The 23,145-nt window shown below is 42.0% G+C and overlaps 1 protein-coding gene and 1 long non-coding RNA gene across 3 annotated transcripts in view; one reads left to right on the forward strand and one right to left on the reverse strand.

Moving 5' to 3' along the window:
* Nucleotides 1-23,145, forward strand: part of RPGRIP1L (RPGRIP1 like) — a 165,136-nt gene that overhangs the window by 104,540 nt on the left and 37,451 nt on the right. For both annotated transcript variants that reach the window (XM_056526324.1, XM_056526323.1), the window contains 6 exons: nucleotides 988-1,351; nucleotides 2,358-2,569; nucleotides 6,256-6,336; nucleotides 9,965-10,045; nucleotides 15,626-15,785; nucleotides 20,449-20,537. In XM_056526324.1, coding sequence (XP_056382299.1) covers nucleotides 988-1,351; nucleotides 2,358-2,569; nucleotides 6,256-6,336; nucleotides 9,965-10,045; nucleotides 15,626-15,785; nucleotides 20,449-20,537 — 987 coding nt within the window. The remainder of the gene's footprint in view (nucleotides 1-987; nucleotides 1,352-2,357; nucleotides 2,570-6,255; nucleotides 6,337-9,964; nucleotides 10,046-15,625; nucleotides 15,786-20,448; nucleotides 20,538-23,145) is intronic.
* LOC130276655 (uncharacterized) lies at nucleotides 12,023-21,267 on the reverse strand. Its single transcript, XR_008845204.1, has 3 exons — nucleotides 21,154-21,267; nucleotides 14,635-14,734; nucleotides 12,023-12,515 (listed from the first exon to the last, which is right to left on the reverse strand). It is a non-coding gene; the product is annotated as an uncharacterized LOC130276655 (long non-coding RNA).

Consider the following 23,145-nt stretch of genomic DNA (forward strand, 5'->3'; position numbering starts at 1 on the left):
ACATTTCTCTCTCATTTCCATGACAGCACCATAGGAGTATGTTTATTGGTCCTAGAAGGGACAGGCAAAACAAACATGAGCTGAAAAGCTCCTTCCCTTTCTTTCACAACCAGTGTTTTTCCTGTTTTACTAGGGACTGACATGAGAGGATGGGAGGACCTTCGGGATCCAAAAATAAGTAGATTACTGTACAGCAGGGAGCGATTTTAAACTGTCTCCATTTCTTTCATGTATTGCTGTGAGCGATGGCCCCTAGTCACCCTCCTTGGTGCTTGCTTCCAGTGCTTTCTCAAGCAAAGTAATTGACTGCCTTCAGCTCTTGACACTGCAATGCCACCATAACCCTGGTGATGACACATGGTCCAAGCTCGCACTGAGGTTTCTGATCTTCCTTATAAGTCTCCCACCTTTGTGGGCACCTTCCAGTATGGTAACTCTGCACGCTGTTCTGTTAGAGACCCACTTCTGGTAGGCATACACATCCCAGAGTTCAAGGGAACTCCACACTTTGTAGGCATAGTGGAGTGTTTTGGGCGTCCCTTGTGGCACACCTCTGGTTGCTGTAAAATTCAGCTCAGACCTCTCTAAAGCCAAAAATGTGATATTGAATGTTTAATGTGTGAGCGTGTATTCAGTGCTGACCGTGCTCAGACGGCAAGACCTCGTGGGAGTGCGGCCAATGCTGCATACATGTCCTCTGTTACAGTAAGTACACTGAACACACCACTAATTATTATAATAATGGTTCCCACCCCTATGACTGATTACCTAAACTTTTAAAGGGGCTACAAAACCCTATACTCAGGAATGGGTGGGAGGGTGAATAAGCTACAACTAACTTTTTCAGATTGACTACAGGTCCTCTCTAAGTCTTCTTATGCCATCAATTTATTTTTCCTTTTTTGGGTTCTCTTTTCATTATATGTTAATGTATTACTGAAGTAGTGGACACTTTTTAATTCACAATTCTTATGTTTCTCCCTACAGGCATTAGCTGTGAGACAATTGGAGAACCTTAGCCTGAAACAAGACAATCTAAATGAACTGTTTATCACAATAAATAGCTGCAATAATTTGCAATCTGGGGCCGGTTTACAACAGCCATGCCCTTATGTTGCCTATACGTTTTTTAACTTCAGTGACCACTACACCCCCATCATTACAAGCAGCAATAATCCTCAATTCGAAGATTGCAAGTGCTTTCCAGTACCGATGACTGCTGACCTGGACCGATATCTGAAGTCTGATTCCCTTGTTTTATATGTCTTTGATGATGAGGAAAAGAGCAGTGCATATCTTGGTAAAGCCAAGGTTCCTCTCATCCCTCTTGCTCATGATAAATGCATATCAGGTAAGACTTGTACTTGCTCCGGCTCTGCCATAGAGTTGTATTGGGGGGGGCGTGTCAGCCGCCGATTCGTGCGGTGGTCAACACGCCCCCTTCCCGCAGCCTGCCAGTGCCCCGTACAGGAGATCGCGCGGGGCCCCAGCGGTCGGACCCCCCGCGATCTGAAACTTATCCCCTATCCTTAGGATAGGGGATACATTTTTCAGGACTGGCCTACTCCTTTAAGAATTTGTCTGATTTACAACATCCATTTTCAGATATCCTGTGCTATATTCAGAATTTCAGAATCATTAGAGGAGGATCCCCTGTTTAGGACTCTTATCTTTATACCACAATGGAAAATGGCTTCAAAGAATGTCTCTTGCTCTGAGGGATCCTGCATGTATGTGTATTATGAAAATCCATTTGCTTCAATGGCAGCTATAGAAGACTCAAAGGGGTATTCCCCCCTATGAGTTCGTGGTGGCAGGGATTCGTACCACTAACACTGCAATCTCTAGAATGTGGCAAAGACCTTGCATGCGCACCACCTCTCCATTTATTGCCTATGGAGATGCTTGTACATTAAAAATATGTTTCATGTCAGTAGTGCATCAGTTTAGACCTATTTATCGATGTGGTAAACCCCTTAAAATCTCTCTTGTAGTGAAAATGAAAGTGGAGATCTCATTAGCGACACCTTCATTTGGCATGAAGGCCACTAGGGCAATCAGATGACTTAGTATGAAGAGACATTCATTTAAATAAATGGCTATCCTTTAAGTGTGCCAAAAAAAATTTGACTAATTTATCACAGTGACATAGAATGCTAGATAAATTGGGTGCACGTTTAGACACTGTTGTCTAACTTTATACTAGCTGTTACTTGGCACACTTTTTGAAAAAATGTTATACATGATGTTGCATTTCAGCGAAAGTGATATTAAAAAAACAAAATGTGGTGCAGGACATGTTTTTTTTTTTTTTTTTTTTGTCCTATAATTTTTTTGGTCTTTCCTTTTCCTTAAAGGTACATTTCAACTTACAGATTATAAGGGGAATGAAAGAGGAACGATTAAGGTTATGTTAAAGTGGAAATCTACTTACCTGCCACCAAGTGAAACAATTCTGACAGGGTCATTGGTGGATGATCTTCCAAAGGAAATACCATTGCCTGTACGCTTACTTAAGGATGAAGAAGTGCAACCACCAAGACAGGAAACCTTAGAGCCTGTTGTTGTGGTAAGTGCAACTTTAACCTTGATTGGAGTAAGTTGGAGTAGTATTCCAAAGATTCTAAGAGTGTCTTCTATAATTTAAGCCGGTTTCTTACTTGACACACAGTACATCATCTCTTTTGTTCTTGCACTCTCCCCTTTGTCTTGTATTTTGTACCAAAAATCTTGGCTGGCAACAATAAATATCAGAGTGAGGGACTTTGAACCCATATGGTATGAAGAGGTGATATATCTGTAGCAGATAGAAATTTCTGTAGCCACTTCTGTTGATAGTGAAGAAGTCTTCTCCACTATACTGAAATTTTACAGCAGAGATTTGTAAATGACTTCTATTAAAAAAAAATCTTAATCATTCCAGTGCTTATCAGCTGCTGTATGCTCCAGAGGAAGTTATTTTCTCTTTGAATTTCCTTTCTGTCTGATCACAGTGCTCTCTGCTGACACCTCTGTCCATTTTAGGAACTATCCAGGGTAGGAGCAAATCCCCATTGCAAACCTCTCCTGCTCTGGACAGTTCCTGACATGGACAGATGTGTCAGTAGAGAACACTGTGGTCAGACTGAAAAGAACTATACAACTTCCTCTGTAGTATACAGCAGCTGATAAGTACTGGAGGGATTCATTTACAAAGCTGTTTAACTTTCTGGCATCAGTTGACCTAAAAAAATTTTTTTCCCACCGGAGTACCCCTTTAAAGGATCCAACTCTCAACACACCTACAATGAGGCTGCACTTCAGCGAGCTCAGATTATTGTTAGGCCACCTTGATCTCATTTAGATGGACCAAGAACCAAGTCATCCATTTTCTACTCCCAGAGAAATTCTTTAACCATCCAAAAGTAGCGTTTCCTTTTCTCAGCATTTTCTCTGGCCTATAAATTACAGAACTTTGTATTTTATGGAGACATAATGGTGTCTTACTTTCTACTTAGAGTATGGGGTGGCTCCTCCATTCATGAAATGTGATCAAGGAGCTGTCTAGGGGCCACTTGTACATTAGTTATCCAAGCAGACAATCCCTTTAAGACATTGTGATAAATCCACTAAATCTGACAAGTAATAGTAATCAAAGTAATAGTAATAATTTTTCAATAAAAATAATTGTGTAAAACCATATATTCCTCATGTTGACATTTATAGGATTTTGTCTAGAGTGGATTGAAAGCATGCATATGCCAAATGTATTAATAATTAAATGCTACTTAGTATCCAATATTTTATGCATTAAATCTGGTGAAAATGAGAATTTTGATCCCCCTTAATCTTCTGTTTTCATTATTGTAAAATCAAATCTATGAACATCGCCAAGTGAAAGATATGAGGAAGAGGTTTAACGCTTATAACAAATTACAAAAGCAACAAACTGAAGATGACAACATTTTAGATTTATATTACGGTAATCCATTTTAGTAAAAACAGTAAAGAACTGTAGTTCTTAGCCAATGGTTGATACAAGCCTTTCTGAAACTGAAATGACTTTAGGCAAAATGGAAATCTTAAGCGTGAAGACCATGTATCTCAAGACTGGCACATATGGTTGTGCGATGGAGTGAAATGGTATTTAAACAGTTAGTGTTTACAAATGGAACTCATAAAAACTTGGTCTGAGGAGCGTATCACATGTGTCCTACACATTGTGCTGACTGTGACAACTCTCACTTCCAAAATATTTGTGAGCCAACACATTTTTATGTGGCAACTGCAGTCACACCCGAAATAATTTTAACAGGCTGATAAAGAAAATCACTTCTACCCAGAAACCACATGAATTTTATTATAGTTCTTCATACACAGAGACATTTATGTATTGTGCCAAAACTTTACGTTCTGGCTCATTTATGTTTTGTAAACTGGAGATATTCACCAAACATGGCTTAGGGATTTTTGCAAAAACAAATATATTTACATAAATAGATAAAGGTGTTTTTTTTCCATTTCTCTTCTAATGTGTAATGGCAATCCATGGGTCGAGAGCCCCACAATCTCTAGAATGAATGGACCAGGATTCTCTGTCCAACATGGTAACATTTTAGTCAGCTATACAAAATGGCTTCAAAAGTTAGGAGCCAGCATTGGTACTCCCTAAGGCTAGCTAAACATTGTAAACAGGTGGTAGATAAGTGTCATCAATACTACTATGAAGGTGGTGTTTGTGGTGGCGTCGAATCTAACGTATAATGAAATCAAAATCCCAGCACTTACTAAATTGGAGGCAATCTTAAGGGTGTTTATTCACATGATATCAAGGTATACAGGATGCGTTTCTGCGATCAGAGCCTTCCTCAGTTGTGACAGCTGAGGAAGGCTCTGGTCGCAGAAACACATCCTATATACCTTTAATATTATATGTATAAACACCCTTAGGGTGCATTCACACTGAGAAATTCACGAGGAGTAATTTCAGTCGTCAAATTGTTGCCTTCTGTCATTTTATTCATCAAGCGGAATTAAAGGGGAATTTCCATGCGGAAATGAAGAGGAATGGAGGAGGAGGCTATTTAATCTACTTTTCTGAATTCCGCTTGATTTCCGCTCAAATTCCGCTTGAAAACTATGTTGGGCAGAATTTTTTTTTACTATTGACTTCTATTGGATTCTGCTTGCGGATTATGCTTGAAGAATGAACATGTTCTTTCTTCAAGCGGAAAGGAATTCAGCGTCGGAATTCAGCTGGCAGAATTTCTGCAGTGTGAACAGGACAGCAGAAAAAACATTATAGTCAATGGGCAGAGGTGATTCCTCTTGAATTACTCAGTGTGAATGCACCCTTAAGATTACATCCAATTTGCAGAGTGCTTGGATTTTGAGTTTACTAGTAAACAGAAACTTGAAACAGGACAGAAATGATGCAGCAGAGGGACACATCATTACTGCACCATGGCAAAATCACATGTAAATGTGTGTCTTGGCTACAGTGTTTCTATGTAGTAGTATAATGATGGCACAGTTACCATCCGTATGATTGTGTCCTAGAACGCAGTTATAGCAGGAGCATGCCTCCTATCACTCCAACACCCAACCCCACCCGGTAGTAGTCACTGACTAAGGCATTCTCTTTGCTTTTATTGTGTCCACCATTCACACTGCTTGGATGACCCTGCCTTAAGCCATTGCCACCTGGCGTTTTACGATTTGGCCTTATTAGTTATAATCAGCAAACCAAGAAACTCCTCCAAGGACAGACGGATAATCAGACGCTGATAGACTCAGGTAAAAACTAGAGATTTATTTCCCACTATGCAGCGCGTTTCACAATCCGATTGCTTCCTCAAGCATGTTCCTCGAATGATTGTGAAACGCGTTGCATTGTGGGAAATAAATCTCTAGTTCTTACCTGAGTCCTTGGAGGATTTTTTTTGGAGGAATCCTTGGAGGACTTTCTTGATTTGCTGATTGTTGTTGTGGATGGGAAGACTGCTGCAGACCCACCTGAATACCTATTCCAAAGTTGTGCTTTGGGTTGCACAATGCTCTCTGGTAAGCGATAATCCACCTGCACATACCTGTCTGTAAGGTATCACACAGAGGAGTGCTGTTTTTTTCCTTTTTCAGTTATTAATTAAGAGGCCACATATTATACAGTTTTTGTTGTTGGTTAATTTGTGTGTTAGTCATTTAAAAGTTTTAATGGATTTATAATTTGTTGGATTTCCTAAAATAATAAAATTTTTATTATTATCTATATTGCAGGCACCACAGCCAAAGCCAAGGACACGGAAATCTCCAACAGACAAGAAAGTATCTTTCATTGAAGCCAAAATAGAAACCCTGGTAAGAATATCTATGACATTACCGTGATCGATGCAGATATGTGCTTAAAGGGGTACTCCACTGGAAAACATTTTCTTTTAAATCAACTGGTGCCAGAAAGTTAAACAGATTTGTAAATTACTTCTATTTAAAAATAATAATCCTTCCAGTACTTATCAGCTGCTGTATACTACAGAGGAAGTTATTTTCTTTTTGAATTTCCTTTCTGTCTGACCACAGTGCTCTCTGCTGATACCTCTGTCCATGTCAAGAACTGTCCAGAGCAGGAGAGGTTTGCTATGGGGATTTTCTCTTACTCTGGACAGTTCCTGAAATGGGCAGAGGTGTCAGCAGAGAGCACTGTGGTAAGACAGAAAGGAAATTCAAAAAGAAAAGAACTTCCTCTGGAGCATACAGCGGCTGATAAGTATTGAAACAATTAAGATTTTTAAATAGAAGTCATTTGCAAATCTTTATGCAAAAAAAGGGTAAATGGGTAGCGCTCACCTCCTCCGTGCTTGTGTAGTAGTCCTCCGTCACCACTTAACAGCATAGAAATTATAAATTCACAGCACTGGTAAAACGTCCATTTATTTCTTCTTATTAAAATCCATAGAAAATTAAACAAGGTGCAAGTCCATGTGGTGAGGTTGTCACCTCCCCCTCTCTGACGCGTTTCCGCCCTACCGGGCCTTAGTCATTTGCAAATCTGTTTAACTTTCTGGCACCAGTTGATTTAAAAAAAAATAAAATAAAATAAAAATGTTTTCCAGCGGAGTACCCCTTTAAGCCAAATTCTGTACACTTCCCAGGTTCTGATGACCTTTACTGTTCTGATTTTTAACTGGTGTTGCGTTGTCATGGACCTGGTGTGGACTTCAAAACCCACATTTGTGATGTCAATATATACACATATACATAACCGTATTACTGAGAAAAAAGAAAAAAAAAAGGGTGTTTGTCAGAATTGTAAATAGTATCCCTGAAAAAAACTAGCTTAAACTTTAAAGTGTCACTCTCACTTTAAAACGTGATTCGTCTATTTTACATGTTAAAAAAAAAAAAAGTATAATTCGGGGTCTGGGTGTTCAGATCCCCCACTGATCCCTAGAACGAGCCGGGATAAGCACTTGGCAGAGCCCTTCTCTCCCTTTCTCATTGCTTACCATAGAATTGCTTTAGAATCTGTCTTGTACAGTGACCCTTTTACTTTTATTTCTTCCAGATAAAAAAGCATACACAGAATTAGACTAGGGAAGTAGGTAAACTGCAGAACCAAAGATTGGGAATCTGGTAGCATGTCACCCTCATGAATTGAAATGTACACGTTATAGCCACAACATAGTGTTTAAAGCTGAGGCCTCTGGCTCTATACACTGTGTACATCCAGGCACTGTAGCTTACCTGATCAGCTGATCACTTGGGGGTGTGCAGGGTGTCGGGACCTCAGCATTCAGCAATGGAGAAGAAGCCATCATCCATTTTTGCCTGAAAAAACCCTTTATTGATACCAAGATCTTCTATTTGTGCATCATTTTAATTTGTCCAGTGTCCTAACAAGTATATACAACAGAACATCCATTCATCTATTGTCTATAACAATTCACGAAAATGGGTGGAGAATTTACAGCATAATAAGCATGTAATTCATACAGGAAACCAAAGAATACTTATCTCGGCAATACCAAGGGCAAAATATATGCGCAGCCGATATAGCAAACATGAATTCCAGAAGCATGGACTGTGCCTTGTATACATAACTGCCCATGTTTAAGTCATGTAGAAAGCCTATGTTGGTGTGCATTGGCTTACCGTATATACTCGAGTATAAGCCAACCCGAACATAAGCCAAGGCCCCGAATTTCACCCCAAAAACCCAGGAAAAGTTATTGACTCGACTATAAGCCTAGTGTGGGAAATACATCATCCCCCCATGTCATCCAGACCCCCATCATCATCCAGACCCCCGTCATCATCCAGACCCCTGTCATCATCATCACCGCCTGTCAATCCCTTCATCAGTGGTCTTCAACCTGCGGACCTCCAGATGTTGCAAAACTACAACTCCCAGCATGCCCGTACAGCCATCGGCTGTCCAGGCATGCTGGGAGTTGTAGTTTTGAAACCTCTGGAGGTCTGCTGGTTGAAGACTACTGCGGCCTTCGTCATCATCCAGACCCCCCCCCCCCCCTTTAGTTTTCTACTCGCCTCCCCTTGGTGGGAAGGAAGGGTGAGCTGGTCCGGGCCATCTATGCTGCAGGGACCGTCCGGTGGGAAGGGTTAATCGTTCCGAACTGTCCATTTTCATCAGGTGGGGCCCTCTTCTCCGCGCTCTGGGCCTGGCCCCGGACTAGTGACGTTGCCTTGACTATGACGCACAAGGACGTTCATACGCGTCCCTGTGCGTCGTCGTTAAGGCAACGTCACTAGTCCTTCCTCACCCTTCCTTCCCACCGAGGGGAGGTGAGTAGAAAACAAAAGGGGGGGGGTCTGGATGATGACGAAGGCCGCAGTGGTCTTAAACCTGTGGACCTCCAGAGGTTTCAAAACTACAACTCCCAGCATGCCCGGACAGCCGATGGCTGTCCGGGCATGCTGGGAGTTGTAGTTTTGCAACATCTGTAGGTCCGCAGGTTGAAGACCACTGAGAAGGGATTCACAGGCAGAGAGTTCACTCGAGTATAAGCCGAGGCGGGTGTTTTCAGCTCGAAAAATCGTGCTGAAAAACTCTGCTTATACTCGAGTATATACGGTATAATGGATTACATCTGCATTTCTTGCATTTTGATGGCAAGGATACACTGCGTTCTGTCTCTGCTATTCTTGCCATCAAAAGGGATGGAAACCCAGGCAGAGAACCTGAACACAAATATGAATAGAATTATACAGTATATTGGCAAAAAAGAAAATTGGGAATGTTGCACACACTGTCAGAAGATGTAAAATTAGAGTAATTTAAAGGGGCTGTCCAAGGGCAAAGAAAGTTATTTGGTTATTTTCCAAATGTAAATTAATAAAACCTCACCAATGTGCTTTTTTTTGTCCGTACCACACCATTGTTAAATTCCAGACCCAAGTCTTATAGCCCTAGCAACATGGACTGAGGCCATTCTTCTCTCTCGTACTTATAAGAGGGTGGCTCTCAGACTTAGTGTGTAAGCTAAACCAGCCCCCTTTCATTAGAAAACCACCAAATAACTATTTATGTCCCCGGTCAACCACTTTAAAAATCAAAGCCACAGATATTTTACAGCCTATGAAACTTTTGAATGTTTTCTGTTATCCTCATGATTCACAATTACACTTGTGAATTTTATTACATAATGTATGGGACATACTTCTATCACAAATGTTTTTGTCATTAGGTGAAAATATGTTGTAGTGTATGCATATACAATATGTTTCTGACAGCAAATCTACATAGAAAGGGGTGCAAAAAGCTGCCAGTGTGTGAGGCTTGACATTTATACATGGGGAAAGTACCGGCTGGTCGGAAACCACTGAGAATGCTGTACTTTCGTAATCTCCCATGAATTGTGTAACATTACACTCTGGCTTTAGTGTGTCTGTATTGCTGTATAAATATGATTGCATCACCCAGTTACGGTCTTATCCTTAAATTCATTGCATCACTTTTGTGTAATTTCAGAATCCAGTCAATCGAACTGGTGATGAAGAAAATACAAGGAAGAATAAAAATCCAATAACTGTCTTAAACATTTCTTCTGAGGTAAGTGTAATGTATTTCCTTCATTGATAGATGTCTAAGCATCTTAAGCACTTAAAGGGGTACTCTACTGTAAACATCTTATCCCCTATTTAAAGGATAGGGTATAAGATATTAGATCACAGGGGTCCCGCTGCTGGGTACGCCGTGATCTCTGGGCCGGCAGTGGAGGCATCCGGAACACGTAAGCTTGCAGCTTCTGTGTTCATGACCCCACGACCCCATGCCCCCTCCATTCATGTCTATGTGAGGGGGCGTGACAGCAAGTACATAGCGTGAAAGGAGGGGGGTGTGGCGGCTGGCATCGCCAGTCATCGGGCACGGAGTGGAGTTCGTGCCCTGAATGTCAGGGGTGTAGTAGCCCCCATCGGTGGGACCCCCGAGATCTAACACCTTATCCCCTATCCTTTGGATAGGGGATAAGATGTTTACAGCGGAGTACCCTTTCAATACAATAAAATTATTGCTAGATTAAATTGGGTCACAATAAAGGTTCTACACTCACAATCTACTACAAACCATCGCCAGAGAAATATACCTATACAGGAAAGAACAAATGTGTCCTTCCTTACCCTTTCTCTTCTATTGACACGCCCTCTCATCCCAGGATGTCAACCCGGTGGCTGTGATGTCAATTGCAGCCTGCTAGCTTGTAATAATGGATTGAATTTGTAGAGTGTTCAACTAAATAACGAAATACTGTACATCCCCTGCTAATCCCAAGTTTCAACGTTATCACCTATCGCCAGCATATTTGATAATTACCAAATCAGTGGAGGCTTAACCTCTAAGACACCGCTAAATCATAAATACTGAAGATCCTAAGTGAATGAAGTGACATCACACACGCATGACCGCTACTCCATTTGCTGTCTTTTGACTATAGCCGATTACTGTTCTCGGCTATTGTGTGTGTATATATAAATAAATAAATAAATAAAAAATAAGAAAATAATTATATATGACAAATGGAGAAGAAGTCGGCACTACTAGTAATTATACAAAGTGTCCTGTAACAGTGGTCTCTTAACGGTGGTGATGTTAGTACAGTATACAGCACAAAAGCGGTGGTGCAAAATCTACAGCAATGCAAATACAATCAATCCAATGGTAGAGCAGAAAAGGCTGCACTCACCGCTCTGTTTCTTCAGTTGTTTACTGTGAATTCATGATGGGGGTACACATAGCGGGTGCTTCCAAAGGCTAGAGTGACATATGTTTTGCGCCGATCAGCGCATCGTCTGGCTCCGGGGAGCGGGAGTCAGACGATGTGCTGATCGGCACGAAACATATGTCCCTCTAGCCTTTGGAAGCACCCGCTATGTGTACCCCCATCATGAATTCACAGTAAACAACTGAAGAAACAGAGCGGTGAGTGCAGCCTTTTCTGCTCTACCATTGGATTGATCATATATATATAATATGTGTCTATTGGGGGGGTCACTTTTCTTTAGTTTGCTTTGGGCATCAGAAAGGCTAGATTCACCCCTGATTATTAGCATCTAACACATTCTAAACAAAACAAGCCAGCAGGGCTCCCCAGACATCTTCCTATGTCTTACACCCTCACACTAATCCTCTTTACAAGCACTATTGATTTCAGTGATGCCTAGTTGTACATGTTAGGGTGCCTTTAAAGATATTCAACTGGACCAATTTTGGTCATCTCAATGTGTAAGCAGTCACATAAATTGTCACATGTTCAAAGTTGTGATCACATCTACAGTCCCCATTTCTAGTATTTACACTTAGACAAATCTTAAAGTACATTCACTATAGAAGCAGGTAAAGGCTCCTCTGAGCATTCTGATTAGTTTCTTTGCAGAATGGCTATTGGCTGTGATTTCTTTTTTTACATGAAAATGTTTGAGCCCTACTAAACAAATATTTCATAATGGTGCTTTGGTAAAATAAGCTTGAAACTGATAAACTACATCTGTAACTTTAACATTTTTAACCATTATTCTTTACAGAAAAATGTACCTATTAGTTTTATTCAGTGCAATTTTTAAACACCCATGATTCCATAGTAATCCTGCTCGGCTTCATACATACTCTATTTTCCACTTGTCAAGAATATGACTAGTCAGTTTATCCTGGGACAACCTGTGGGTGAACCTTCCAGAGGCAATTTACTTTTCACTGCCAATTCATAGGAGCTATTTCTTTATTTCTTTCAGTTCTCACTGTGTTATTCAAGTGTCTAACTAGCAGATTTTTTATTAATAGCATAAAAAGTAAAAAAATAAAATAATAATAAAAACTTCTGTTCTAAGAGCTATATATTGTTGTACTGTGTTTTTCACACATAACAGCAAAAATGAAATGCAGGACTATTAAATGTCATGACTTCTGTTATATTTGTTACAGAGGAATAAAGCTGGTATACACATGCAGTGCCTTCAGAAAGTTTTCAGAGCCTTTCACTTTTTTTTTCCATCTTGCTATGTTGAACTTTGTGCTAAAATAAAACCTAAAACATTATTTTTTTTTATATTCACAAGAATATTCTACATAAATACATTATATTAGAAATCATAGAAGAACAATATTTCATTTCATGCAAAAATGTACAAATTTGCACTTATGTACAAAATACAAATACATACCCGTATTTTTCGCCCTATAGGACGCTCCGGCATTTAAGACGTACCCAATTTTAAATGAGGAAAATCTAGAATACAATGTAAAGTATAGGTCACAGTGATCTTCAACCAGCGGACCTCCAGATGTTGCAAAACTACAACTCCCAGCATGCCCGGACAGCCGTTGGCTGTCCGGGCATGCCAGGAGTTGTAGTTTTGCAACATCTGGAGGTCCTCAAGTTGAAGACCACTGGTATAGGAGGTAATACTCACGTGTCCCCACGACTCTGGACCCGTCACCGCTGCCCTGGATGTCGCCCTTCATCGCTGTCGCCGCGTCCCCGGGGAGTCCCCGTCGCTCCGGAACGTCTCTGCTGCCCGGTATCCTCACTCTCCGTCGCCGCCATCACGCCGCTCATATTGGATGACGGGCGGCGTGCGCGACAATGTGATGACGACGAAGGAGAGCGCTGGCCATGCAGGGGATCCCGGCACGGAGCAGACACAGAGGAGGCAGGTAAGGTTCCTCCTGGTGCAGCCGGGTTAGTGTCACTTTCGCTTCAGACGCGGTCAGCTTTGATCGCCGCGTCTGAAGGGTTAATACAGAGCATCACCGCGATCGATGATGTCCTGTATTAGCCGCGGGTCCCGGCCGTTGTTGGCTGCAGGGACCACCGCGATAGGTGTGTATTCGCCATATAAGACGCACCAACTTTCCACCCCCCCAGTTTTGGGGAAGAAAAAGTGCGTTTTATACGGCGAAAAATACGGTATGTGATACTTCAACAGACTTCAAAAAAGAGTCGCATACAGTATATCACTCACATAAAATGAATATCACATATTTCTCAAAGTCATTGATAAAACATACATTTCTTTATATAATTTCTTGCCAACTCCAGACAGGAGTTCATGTGTCTTTTGCTAAGGACTTTTTTCTGGCCATAAAGCCCAGGGTGCTGCAATGATGGTTGACCTTCTGGAAGTTTCTCCTACCTGCTCACAGGATCTTTAAAGCTCAGCCAGAGTAGTCTTTGGGCTATTGGTCACTTCTTTTAGTAAGGCCCTACCACCCCGATTACTTTGGTGGGGTGGCCAGCTCTAGCAAGAGTGTTTGTTGTTCCAATCTTCTCCCATTTAAGAATTATGAAGGCCACTGTGCTCTTTGGAACTTTCAGTGCAGTAGACATTTTTTGTACCCTTCTTCAGATCTGTGCCTCCACACAATCCCAGACCTCTACAGGCAGTTCTTTCCATCTCATGGCTTGGTTTTTGCTTTAATATGCATTGTCGTATGTTATATTAACAGGGCTGTGTTTATCTAAATCATGTCAAATCCACAGAATTTACCACAAGTGACTCTGAGCAAGGTGTAGGAACATCTTAAAGATGTTTCAACTGTCATAGAAAGTATTGTGAATACCTATGTCCATTTTAAATATACATTTTTTCATTTTCAATTTTTAATAATTTCTAAAATCCTATTTTCACATTCTCATTTTGGGGTAATGGGTGCAGAATGATTAGGCAAAATAGATGTTTTACTTTATTTTAGCATAAGGCTGCAACATAAAATGTGAAAATAGTAAGAGTCTGAAAAGTCTCCAAATCCATTGTATGTTAATTCATATAAGTGCACTCAAGCTTTAGCAGTGGCTAGCATGTATGATGGGCATTTGTACAACAAGCAGCATAGTAGCTAGGCTTACCTTCAGATAATCAATATCTGAATATCCTAACCGAGGCTGCCTAGCACCCAGCTCCTCAGGTAACATCTCTTCCTAGCTATGCCCCTGACAATGTTTGTCAGGAAACTGAACTAAATTTGGAAGATATATTTGGGAACAAACGTATGTGCTGAATGATATAAAACATTAAAAAGCAGTCATAAACCTTCAGGGATATGTTAATACTGTAGAATTTCTTGGAAGGGCCCTGGTTTGACTCTCGCTCACCCATCAATCCTGCTGCTATAAGCCACATAACTGCAAATATTTGCATACTTACTGAATTTTCATAGATTGCATGTATTTCTCAAAAACAGCTGTTCATTGAGCCAACACTTGCTGGTCATTCATCACTGGCTGGCAACAAAATGCAGACCATGCTGAAAGACAAAAATCCCCCCAAAATGTAAGCTCCAATTCAGTTATCCTATATATACTAACACCACCATAAAATACACCACAAATGTTGCTCCCAGATTCACTTATATTACCCTTATAAAGCCTTTTCTTTCAGTCCTTAGATATTTGTGCTGCAGACTACCATTTTCTAATTCACATAGTGGTTACTTTAATCTACTGTAGGGCTTCAGCTAACGATTATTTTAATAAGCATTATTTGTTGATTATTTCATTGATTAATCATCGATTAATTGCGCTAGGAGTAGGGCGGCAGCGGTGAATGAATGAAGCCTACATGCGGGACATGTCAGCTTCATTCATTTATTCACTGCCGCCGCAGACAACGATTCGGGCGATTATTCGATAACTGGATTTGTTGACAACGAATCCCGTTATCGAATTTAATTGATTTTATCGATTAATCATTGCAGCTCTAATCTACTGTACTACAGATGTAATTGAGCTGTTTCTATAAGCATACTAGCTCCTTCCCCATCCTCTCCCCTATCTCACATTGCAGACTGCATACTTGAAAACAGTGCAGAGGCTGCTGGAATCACAGGACTTTTAGGTAGCACATCCTCTCTACTGATACACAGACATCATGTTTTTCTTGTTTAGGTGAGTTATTCAATCAGAAGAGAGGAAGTAAATCACCTAATGCTCTGTATGGAAATAAAGAAGTGTGCACAAAGACTGACACTATTGAACAACTGAAAGAACTCAGTATAATAAATTCAAGTTTCTAATCTATAATACTTTTTTTTGTCTAATTGGAACACTAGATACTTTAAGTGAAATTTTAAATTGTGGAGGTGGAAAATAGAAAACATAAAAGTTATGTATGCCCTTATGTGTTTTGTTTGTTTTAGCCAAAGTATGATACTTCTGTTGAAGATGAGTATATCAGAGAGGCATTAAAGGAATTAGTGCATGAGAAGGAATTGAGATCTCCACCTTCAGATCAACAATATAAAGCGCAAAACCTTGACTTATCAGAAGATGAAGTACCTGAAGACTTAGAGACAGAGGGTATGTATTGTCACAAGGGATGAGTGAATCAAATCTGACAAATCCATCTTCTTTATGAATTTCATTAAATCGCTTCATTAAACTCCATTTAGTACGGTCCAGGCTCCAGGGGCCAGGCATCTAAAATGGCAGATCCACATGTGAGGACATGGGGCAAGGAATCCTGGGAAGGCGGGAACAAGGGTAGGCAGGATGACCATGAATCGCATGCAGCCTATCAGCAGTCAGCCACCCCTGTGATGTCACAGCCCTATATAATCGGCAGCCATCTTACAGCCAGTCATAGTGTGCTATTGCAGAGAGGGACAGAGAGCAGTGTGTGTTACACAGAAAAGCATTTTTACAGCAGCGATTCACCTCCCAGTCACATCAGCCTTCTATTGCAGAGAGGGATAGAGATCAATGTGTTGCACAGAAAAGCTTTTTTTACAGTAGCAATTCACCTCAAACCCAAATCCAGCCTGGAAGCACTGATAGGGAAGGGAGTGAGATTGAGAGAGAGAGAGCGCAATTTTGGGTGTAGTACATAACGACTTTGTGCTGCAGCACTGGTGTGTACAGCAACTGAAAAGCTAATAGTAGCCAGCCAGTTAGGGTGAACAGAGCACTAAAAACATATTGTTCTCTATTAAGTGTAACCTCTGCGTACATCTAAGTGGTGTACCATTTTGTTCCTGTTAGTCTTAAGGGCCTAGATACTGTGAAAGGCCAGGCAAAAGTAGACATCTGCTGATGTTGTAGACAAATACTGTTTTAAGCGTACTGAAGCGCATTGTCCTTCTCTCATAAGTGCATACCACATACGTACATCTAAGTGGTGTACCATTTTGTGCCTGTTAAAGTCTTAAAGGGGTACTTCGGTGGAAAACTTTTTTTTTTTTTTTACCAACTGGTGCCAGATAGTTAAACAGAATTGTAAATTACTTCTATTAAGAAATCTTTATCCTTCCAGTACTTATTAGCTGTAGTTCTTTTGTATTTTGATTTCTTTTTCTTCTGTCCACAGTGCTCTCTGCTGACACCTCTGTCTTTATCAGGAACAGCATAGGTTTGCTATGGGGGTTTACTCCTGTTCTGGATAGTTCCTGATATGGACAGAGGTGTCAGCAGAGAGCACTGTGGACAGAAATAAAAAAAAGCTGTGCCTACAGCTGTTGCAAAACTACAATGCCCAGCATGCCCAGACAGCCATTTGCTTTCTGGGCACGCTGGGATTTGTAGTTTTGCAAGATCTGGAGGACCACAGTTTAGAAATCACTGTGCAGCGGTCTCTAAACTGTGTCCCTCCAGATCTTGCAAAACTACCAGCATGCCCGGCAACAAGCAGCTGTCAGTATATGCTGGGAGTTGTAGTTTTGCAACAGCTGGAGGCACACTGGTGGGTAAACACTGAGTTAGTCTGTTACCCAATTCAGTGTTTTCCCACCAGTGTGTCTCGAGCTATAGCAAAACTACAAACAACTCCCAGCATGCAGAGTCTGACAGTTCATGTTTAGAGTTGTAGTTTTGCAACAGTTGGAGGTTTGCGCCCGTAAACACCCCCTACCCCCCACAATGTGAATGTACAGGGGACATTTACACGGGCGGCTTTACAGTGAGTTTCCTAATGCAAGTTTGAGCTTTGGCAAGTTTTTCACCGCAACTCAAACTCCCAGCGGGAAACTCACTGTAAACCCCTGCCGTGTGAATGTACTCTAAAAATACTAACTACACTACATTACACAAAATAAATAGTAAAACACTACATATACACCCTTACATAATTACCCCCCAATAAAAATGCGTTTCCAAAACAGAGCCTCCAGCTGTTGCAAAACAACAACTCCCGGCAATGCCGGATGGCCATTGACTGTCCAGGCATGCTGGGAGTTTTGGAGCAGCTGGAGGCACCTTGTTTGAGAAACACTGGTGTAGGGTATTTGTGGTGGCTGAGGCAAGAGTAATGCTTGCGTCTGTATCCGCCCCTATGCAAATCCCTAATTTAGGCCTCAATTGCTCTTGGTGCTCTCTCACCTCGGAGCCCTGTTGTATTTCACGGCAACAGTTTAGGGCCACATATGGGGTATTTCCGTACTCGGCAGAAATTGTGTTACAAATTTTGTGGGGCTTTTTCTCCTTTTACCCCTTATGAAAATTAAATATTGGGGTCTACACCAGTATGTTACTGTAAATTTTTTTAATTTTTTACACTAACATGCTGGTGTTGCCCCATACTAATTCTCTCCTGAGTACAGAAATACCCCATATGTGGACGTAAAATGCTCTGCGGACGCACAGCAAGGCTCAGGAGTGAGAGCGCACCATGTACATTTGAGGCTTAAATTGGTGATTTGCACATGGATGGATGATAGTTACAGCGGTTCTGACATAAACGCAAAAAATAAAAATAAAACACATATGACCCCATATTGGAAACTACACCCCTCACAGAACGTAACAAGGGGTACAGTGAGCCTTAACACCCCACAGGTGTTTGACAAATTTTTGTTAAAGTTGGACATGAAAATGAAAAATGTAATTTTTTTCACTAAAATGCTGGTGTTACCCCAAAGTTTTCATTTTCACAAGGGGTAATAGTAAAAAAAATAAAATAAAAAAAAGCCCCAAAAAATTTGTAACCCCATTTCTTCTGAGTAAGGAAATACCCCAAATGTGTATGTGCAGTGCTCTACGGGCGAACTACAATGCTCAGAAGAGAAGGAGTGCCATGGAGAGAAAATTTGTCTGGAATTGAAGGCCATGTTCGTTTACAAAGCCCCCATGGAGCCAGAACAGTGGATTCCCCCCACATGTGACCCCATTTTGGAAACTACACCCCTCGCGGAATGTAGCAAGGGGTGCAGTGAGCATTTACACCCCACAGGTGTCTGGCAGATTTTTGGAACAGTGGTCCGTGAAAATGAAAACATTTTATTTTCATTTGCACAGCCCACTCCAACGATCTGTCAAATGCCAGTGGGGTGTAAATTCTCACTGCACCCCTTATTACATTCCGTTAGGGGTGTAGTTTCCTAAATGGGGTCACATGTGGGGGGTACACTGTTATGGCACCACGGTGGGCTTTGTAAACGCACTTCTGTTTCATCCAAATTCTCTCTCTGTGGCGCTCCTTCTCTTCTGAGCATTGTAGTGGGCCCGTAGAGCAGTTTACATCCATATATGGGCTATTTCCATACTCAGAAGAAATAGTGTTACAAATTTGGAGGGGGGTCTTTTTCTCCTATTACCCCTTATAAAAATGAAAACTTTGAGGTTACACCATCATTTTAGTTAAAATTTGTCATTTTCACGTCCAAATTTAGTGAAAGTTCGTCAAACATCTGTGCGGTATTAAGGCTTACTGTACCCCTTGTTACGCGCTTTGAAGGGTGTAGTTTCCAAAATAGTATGCCATGTGGTTTTTTTTCATATAATGGGGTAATTTATGGGGTATTTCTCACAGAAAGGTCTCTCAAATCCTCTTCAAACTGAACTGTCGCTGAAAAATTCAGATTTTTAAATATTTATGAAAAACTTGAAAATTGCTGCTGAACTTTGAAGCCCTTTTAATGTCTTCAAAAAGTTTAAAAAAATGCAATTTTATGATGCCAACATAAAGTAGACATATAGGGGGACATTTATCAAAACCTGTCCAGAGGAAAAGTTGTTGAGTTGCCCATAGCAACCAATCAGATTGCTTCTTTCATTTTTGAAAAAGCCTCTGAAAAATGAAAGAAGCGATCTGATTGGTTGCTAGGGGCAACTGAGCAACTTTTCCTCTGGACAGGTTTTGATGAATATCCCCCATTGTATATGTGAATCAATATATAATTTATTTGGTATGTCCATTTTCCTTAAAAGCAGAGAATTTCAAAGTAAAAAGAAATGCTAAATGTTCAAATTTTTCATGACATTTTTGACTTTTTCACCAAGAAATGATGCAAGTATCGCCGAAAATTTACCACTAACATGAAATAGAATACACTGGATAAAGAAGAAAGTACAGGCAACTCACCACGTTGATGTAACTTCCTGTTTATTACTGGGACATGCAAGCAAAGCGACTCCACGCCACACCGGGATGTCGAATAGATCTATTGAAGTTCCTGAACGGAAGGAAACTGCTGTCATCGGTAAACGCACTAGTGTTAGACATCTTGGTGTGGCGTGGAGCCGCTTTGCCTGCATGTCCCAGTAATAAACACGAAGTTACAACAACGTGGTGAGTTGCCTGTACTTTCTTCTTTATCCAGTGGATTGGTACACATCTGAATATCTTTATAGTACATGAGCACCACCGCACGAAGATGCATTGCTAGCTAGATTGTATACAGAGACTATCCAAGGGAGTTAAAATTGAGGGATAGCAGTGCCAGCACTTAACTTTCTTTTTGAAGCTCTGTGAATAAAGCAGAATATGTCACGAAAAAAAAGTCTTGGAATCAAATTAATAAGTTAAAGCATCCCAGAGTTATTAATGCTTAAAGTGACATAGATCAGATTTGCAAAAAACAGCTGCGTCCTTAAGGTCAGAATGGGCTGTGTCCTTAAGGGGTTAAAGAATGTGGCTAAAGGGAATGGAAACTTTACCTGTAATAGAGATTACATGGATGTATACTTGAATACAATTTAATGAAAAACATGGCAATATAAATGCTAGTTTACTCTAATTTCTTTTGTGAAGACCAAGATGGGCGACAAACAACAGATGGAAATGAAACAGAAAGTGACAGTGATGACTGCATCATCCCAGCAGCGCAGAGCATAAAACCGGTAAGTGTAGTTACAATCAAATATTTCAACAGCCAGTCTTTTGACAGCAGACAACAATATTTTGTGTGCACATCTTTTCTTTAAGTAGTATCTCATGAGAAAATACCCAGTTGATACAAAATTTAGTTCCAGTCTGCGGGAAACGTCTTTTACTTGCGGTCCGAGATGAATAGATGCAGCAGTTATCAAAACCTTTGTAATTTTCAGTCAATGTGGGTGGTGAGTAGAGATGAGCAAACTTACAGTAAATTCGATTCGTCACGAACTTCTCGGCTCGGCAGTTGATGACTTATCCTGCATTAATTAGTTCTGCTTTCAGGTGCTCCCGTGGGCTGGAAAAGGTGGATACAGTCCTAGGAGAATCTTTCCTAGGACTGTATTCACCTTTTCCAGCCCACCGGAGCACCTGAAAGCTGAACTAATTTATGCAGGATAAGTCATCAACTGCCGAGCCGAGAAGTTCGAATTTACTGTAAGTTCGCTCATCTCTAGTGGTGAGCTAAGTGATATGATGTACATGTGGTCAGGTCACATCCATCAAAAGCTATTGTCAAACATATTGTTAAATGGACAGCTCTTAGTCTGGAACAAGTACAAGTTTGGGAGGCCTACATACTGTGCAGTAGCAGACAGACGGTCACAGGCAGTGTGCAGCTTGTAACATACTACATGGAACTGCAGAGAAATAGCTTTCCACCAGCTAAGCTTCCTTTACATATATCAGTTGTCCGGTAGTGTTTCCCTCTGGCGTGCACCCGAGGGAAACTGACAACTGAACTTATGTCCATTCATTTGATTGGGACAGTTCACAATCATCTGGAGTTTCAGTTTAGACGCTGGGTGATTGGACTCGCCAGACCAGTATCGGACAGGGGAACTTATCTTGCTGCGTTTCACTGTCTGGCTTTCAGAAAGCTTTCAATTAGTGTTGTACAATACCTATACATGAACTGATAAAGGTGAGTGCAGTCATCTTGAACCTTTCACCACTGCCATTCCCAAATTTCACTTTATAGTGCAATGTTTGTTTGTTTGTTTTTTATTCATATGGAACTTTTGTCACAATTTCCTCTTTCCTCTTCCATAGACAAACAGGGACCATCAGGAAAAGGATTACCGTATTTTTCGCCGTATAAGACGCACTTTTTCTTCCCCAAAACTGGGGGGGAAAAGTTTGTGCGTCTTATACGGCGAATACACACCTATCGGGTCGGTCCAGGCGGCCATCAACGGCCGGGACCCGCGGCTAATACAGGACATCACCGATCGCGGTGATGCCCTGCATTAACCCTTCAGATGCGGCGATCAAAACTGACCGCCGCGTCTGAAGCTAAAGTGACACTAACCCGGCTGCTCAGTCGAACTGTTCGGGACCGCCGCGGTGAAATTGTGGCGTCCCGAACAGCTTACAGGACACCGGGAGGGACCTTACCTGCCTCCTCGGTGTCTGCTCCGTGCCGGTGTGAGGTGGTTTTTTGCGCCCCCGTAGATCCATGCGTCCGCAGAGCAAGGGGCAGAGGGCAGAGCAAGGGGAGGGAGGAGGTTCACGCCCCCTCCCTCATCTCCCCTCCCTGAGCTCGGCTGAACGCAGATCTCTACGGCACGCCCCCTCCCTGAGCACATAGATCGCCATGGCAGCTCCCCTCCCTCATCTCCCCGAGCTGAGGACATAGAGCAGTGCTCCCAATGAGCTCTATGTGTAAAGGGGACATACTATACAGGCTAAATGTCCCCCTTTAGCCCGTACAGTATGTCCCCCTTTAGCCCGTGCAGTATGTCCCCCTTTAGCCCGTGCAGTATGTCCCCCTTTAGCCCGTGCAGTATGTCCCCCTTTAGCCCGTGCAGTATGTCCCCCTTTAGCCAGTGCAGTATGTCCCCCTTTAGCCTGTACAGTATGTCCCCCTTTAGCCTGTACAGTATGTCCCCCTTTAGCCCGTGCAGTATGTCCCCCTTTAGCCCGTGCAGTATGTCCCCCTTTATCCCGTACAGTATGTCCCCCTTTAGCCCGTACAGTATGTCCCCCTTTAACCTGTACAGTATGTCCCCCTTTAGCCCGTACAGTATGTCCCCTATACACACAGAGCTCATTGGGAGCACTGCTCTACGTCCTCAACTCGGGGAGATGAGGGAGGGGACCTGCCGTGGAGATTTACGTCCTCAGCTCGGGGAGATGAGGGAGGGGACCTGCCGTGGCGATATATGTGCTCAGGGAGGAGACCTGCTGTGGAGATCTATGTCCTCAGGGAGGGGAGATGAGGGAGGGGACCTGCCGTGGCGATCTATGTCCTCAGGGAGAGGAGATGAGGGAGGGGACCTGCCGTGGCGATCTATGTGCTCAGGGAGGGGGCGTGCCGTGGAGATCTATGTCCTCAGGGAGGGGAGATGAGGGAGGGGGCGTGCCGTAGAGATCTACATCCAGCCGAGCTTAGGGAGGGGAGATGAGGGAGGGGGCGTGAACCTCCTCCCTCCCCTTGCTCTGCCCTTCCTCAGTTCTAGCTTCTGAAATGTTCGTAGAGCTCGGGGAGGAGCCGACGCATGGATCTACGGGGGCGCAAAAAACCACCTCACACCGGGATCCCCTGCTTGGCCGGCGCTCTCCTTCCACGTC

The sequence above is a fragment of the Hyla sarda genome, chromosome 6, assembly GCF_029499605.1.
Source record: "Hyla sarda isolate aHylSar1 chromosome 6, aHylSar1.hap1, whole genome shotgun sequence".
Classification (NCBI taxonomy): Eukaryota; Metazoa; Chordata; class Amphibia; order Anura; family Hylidae; genus Hyla; species Hyla sarda.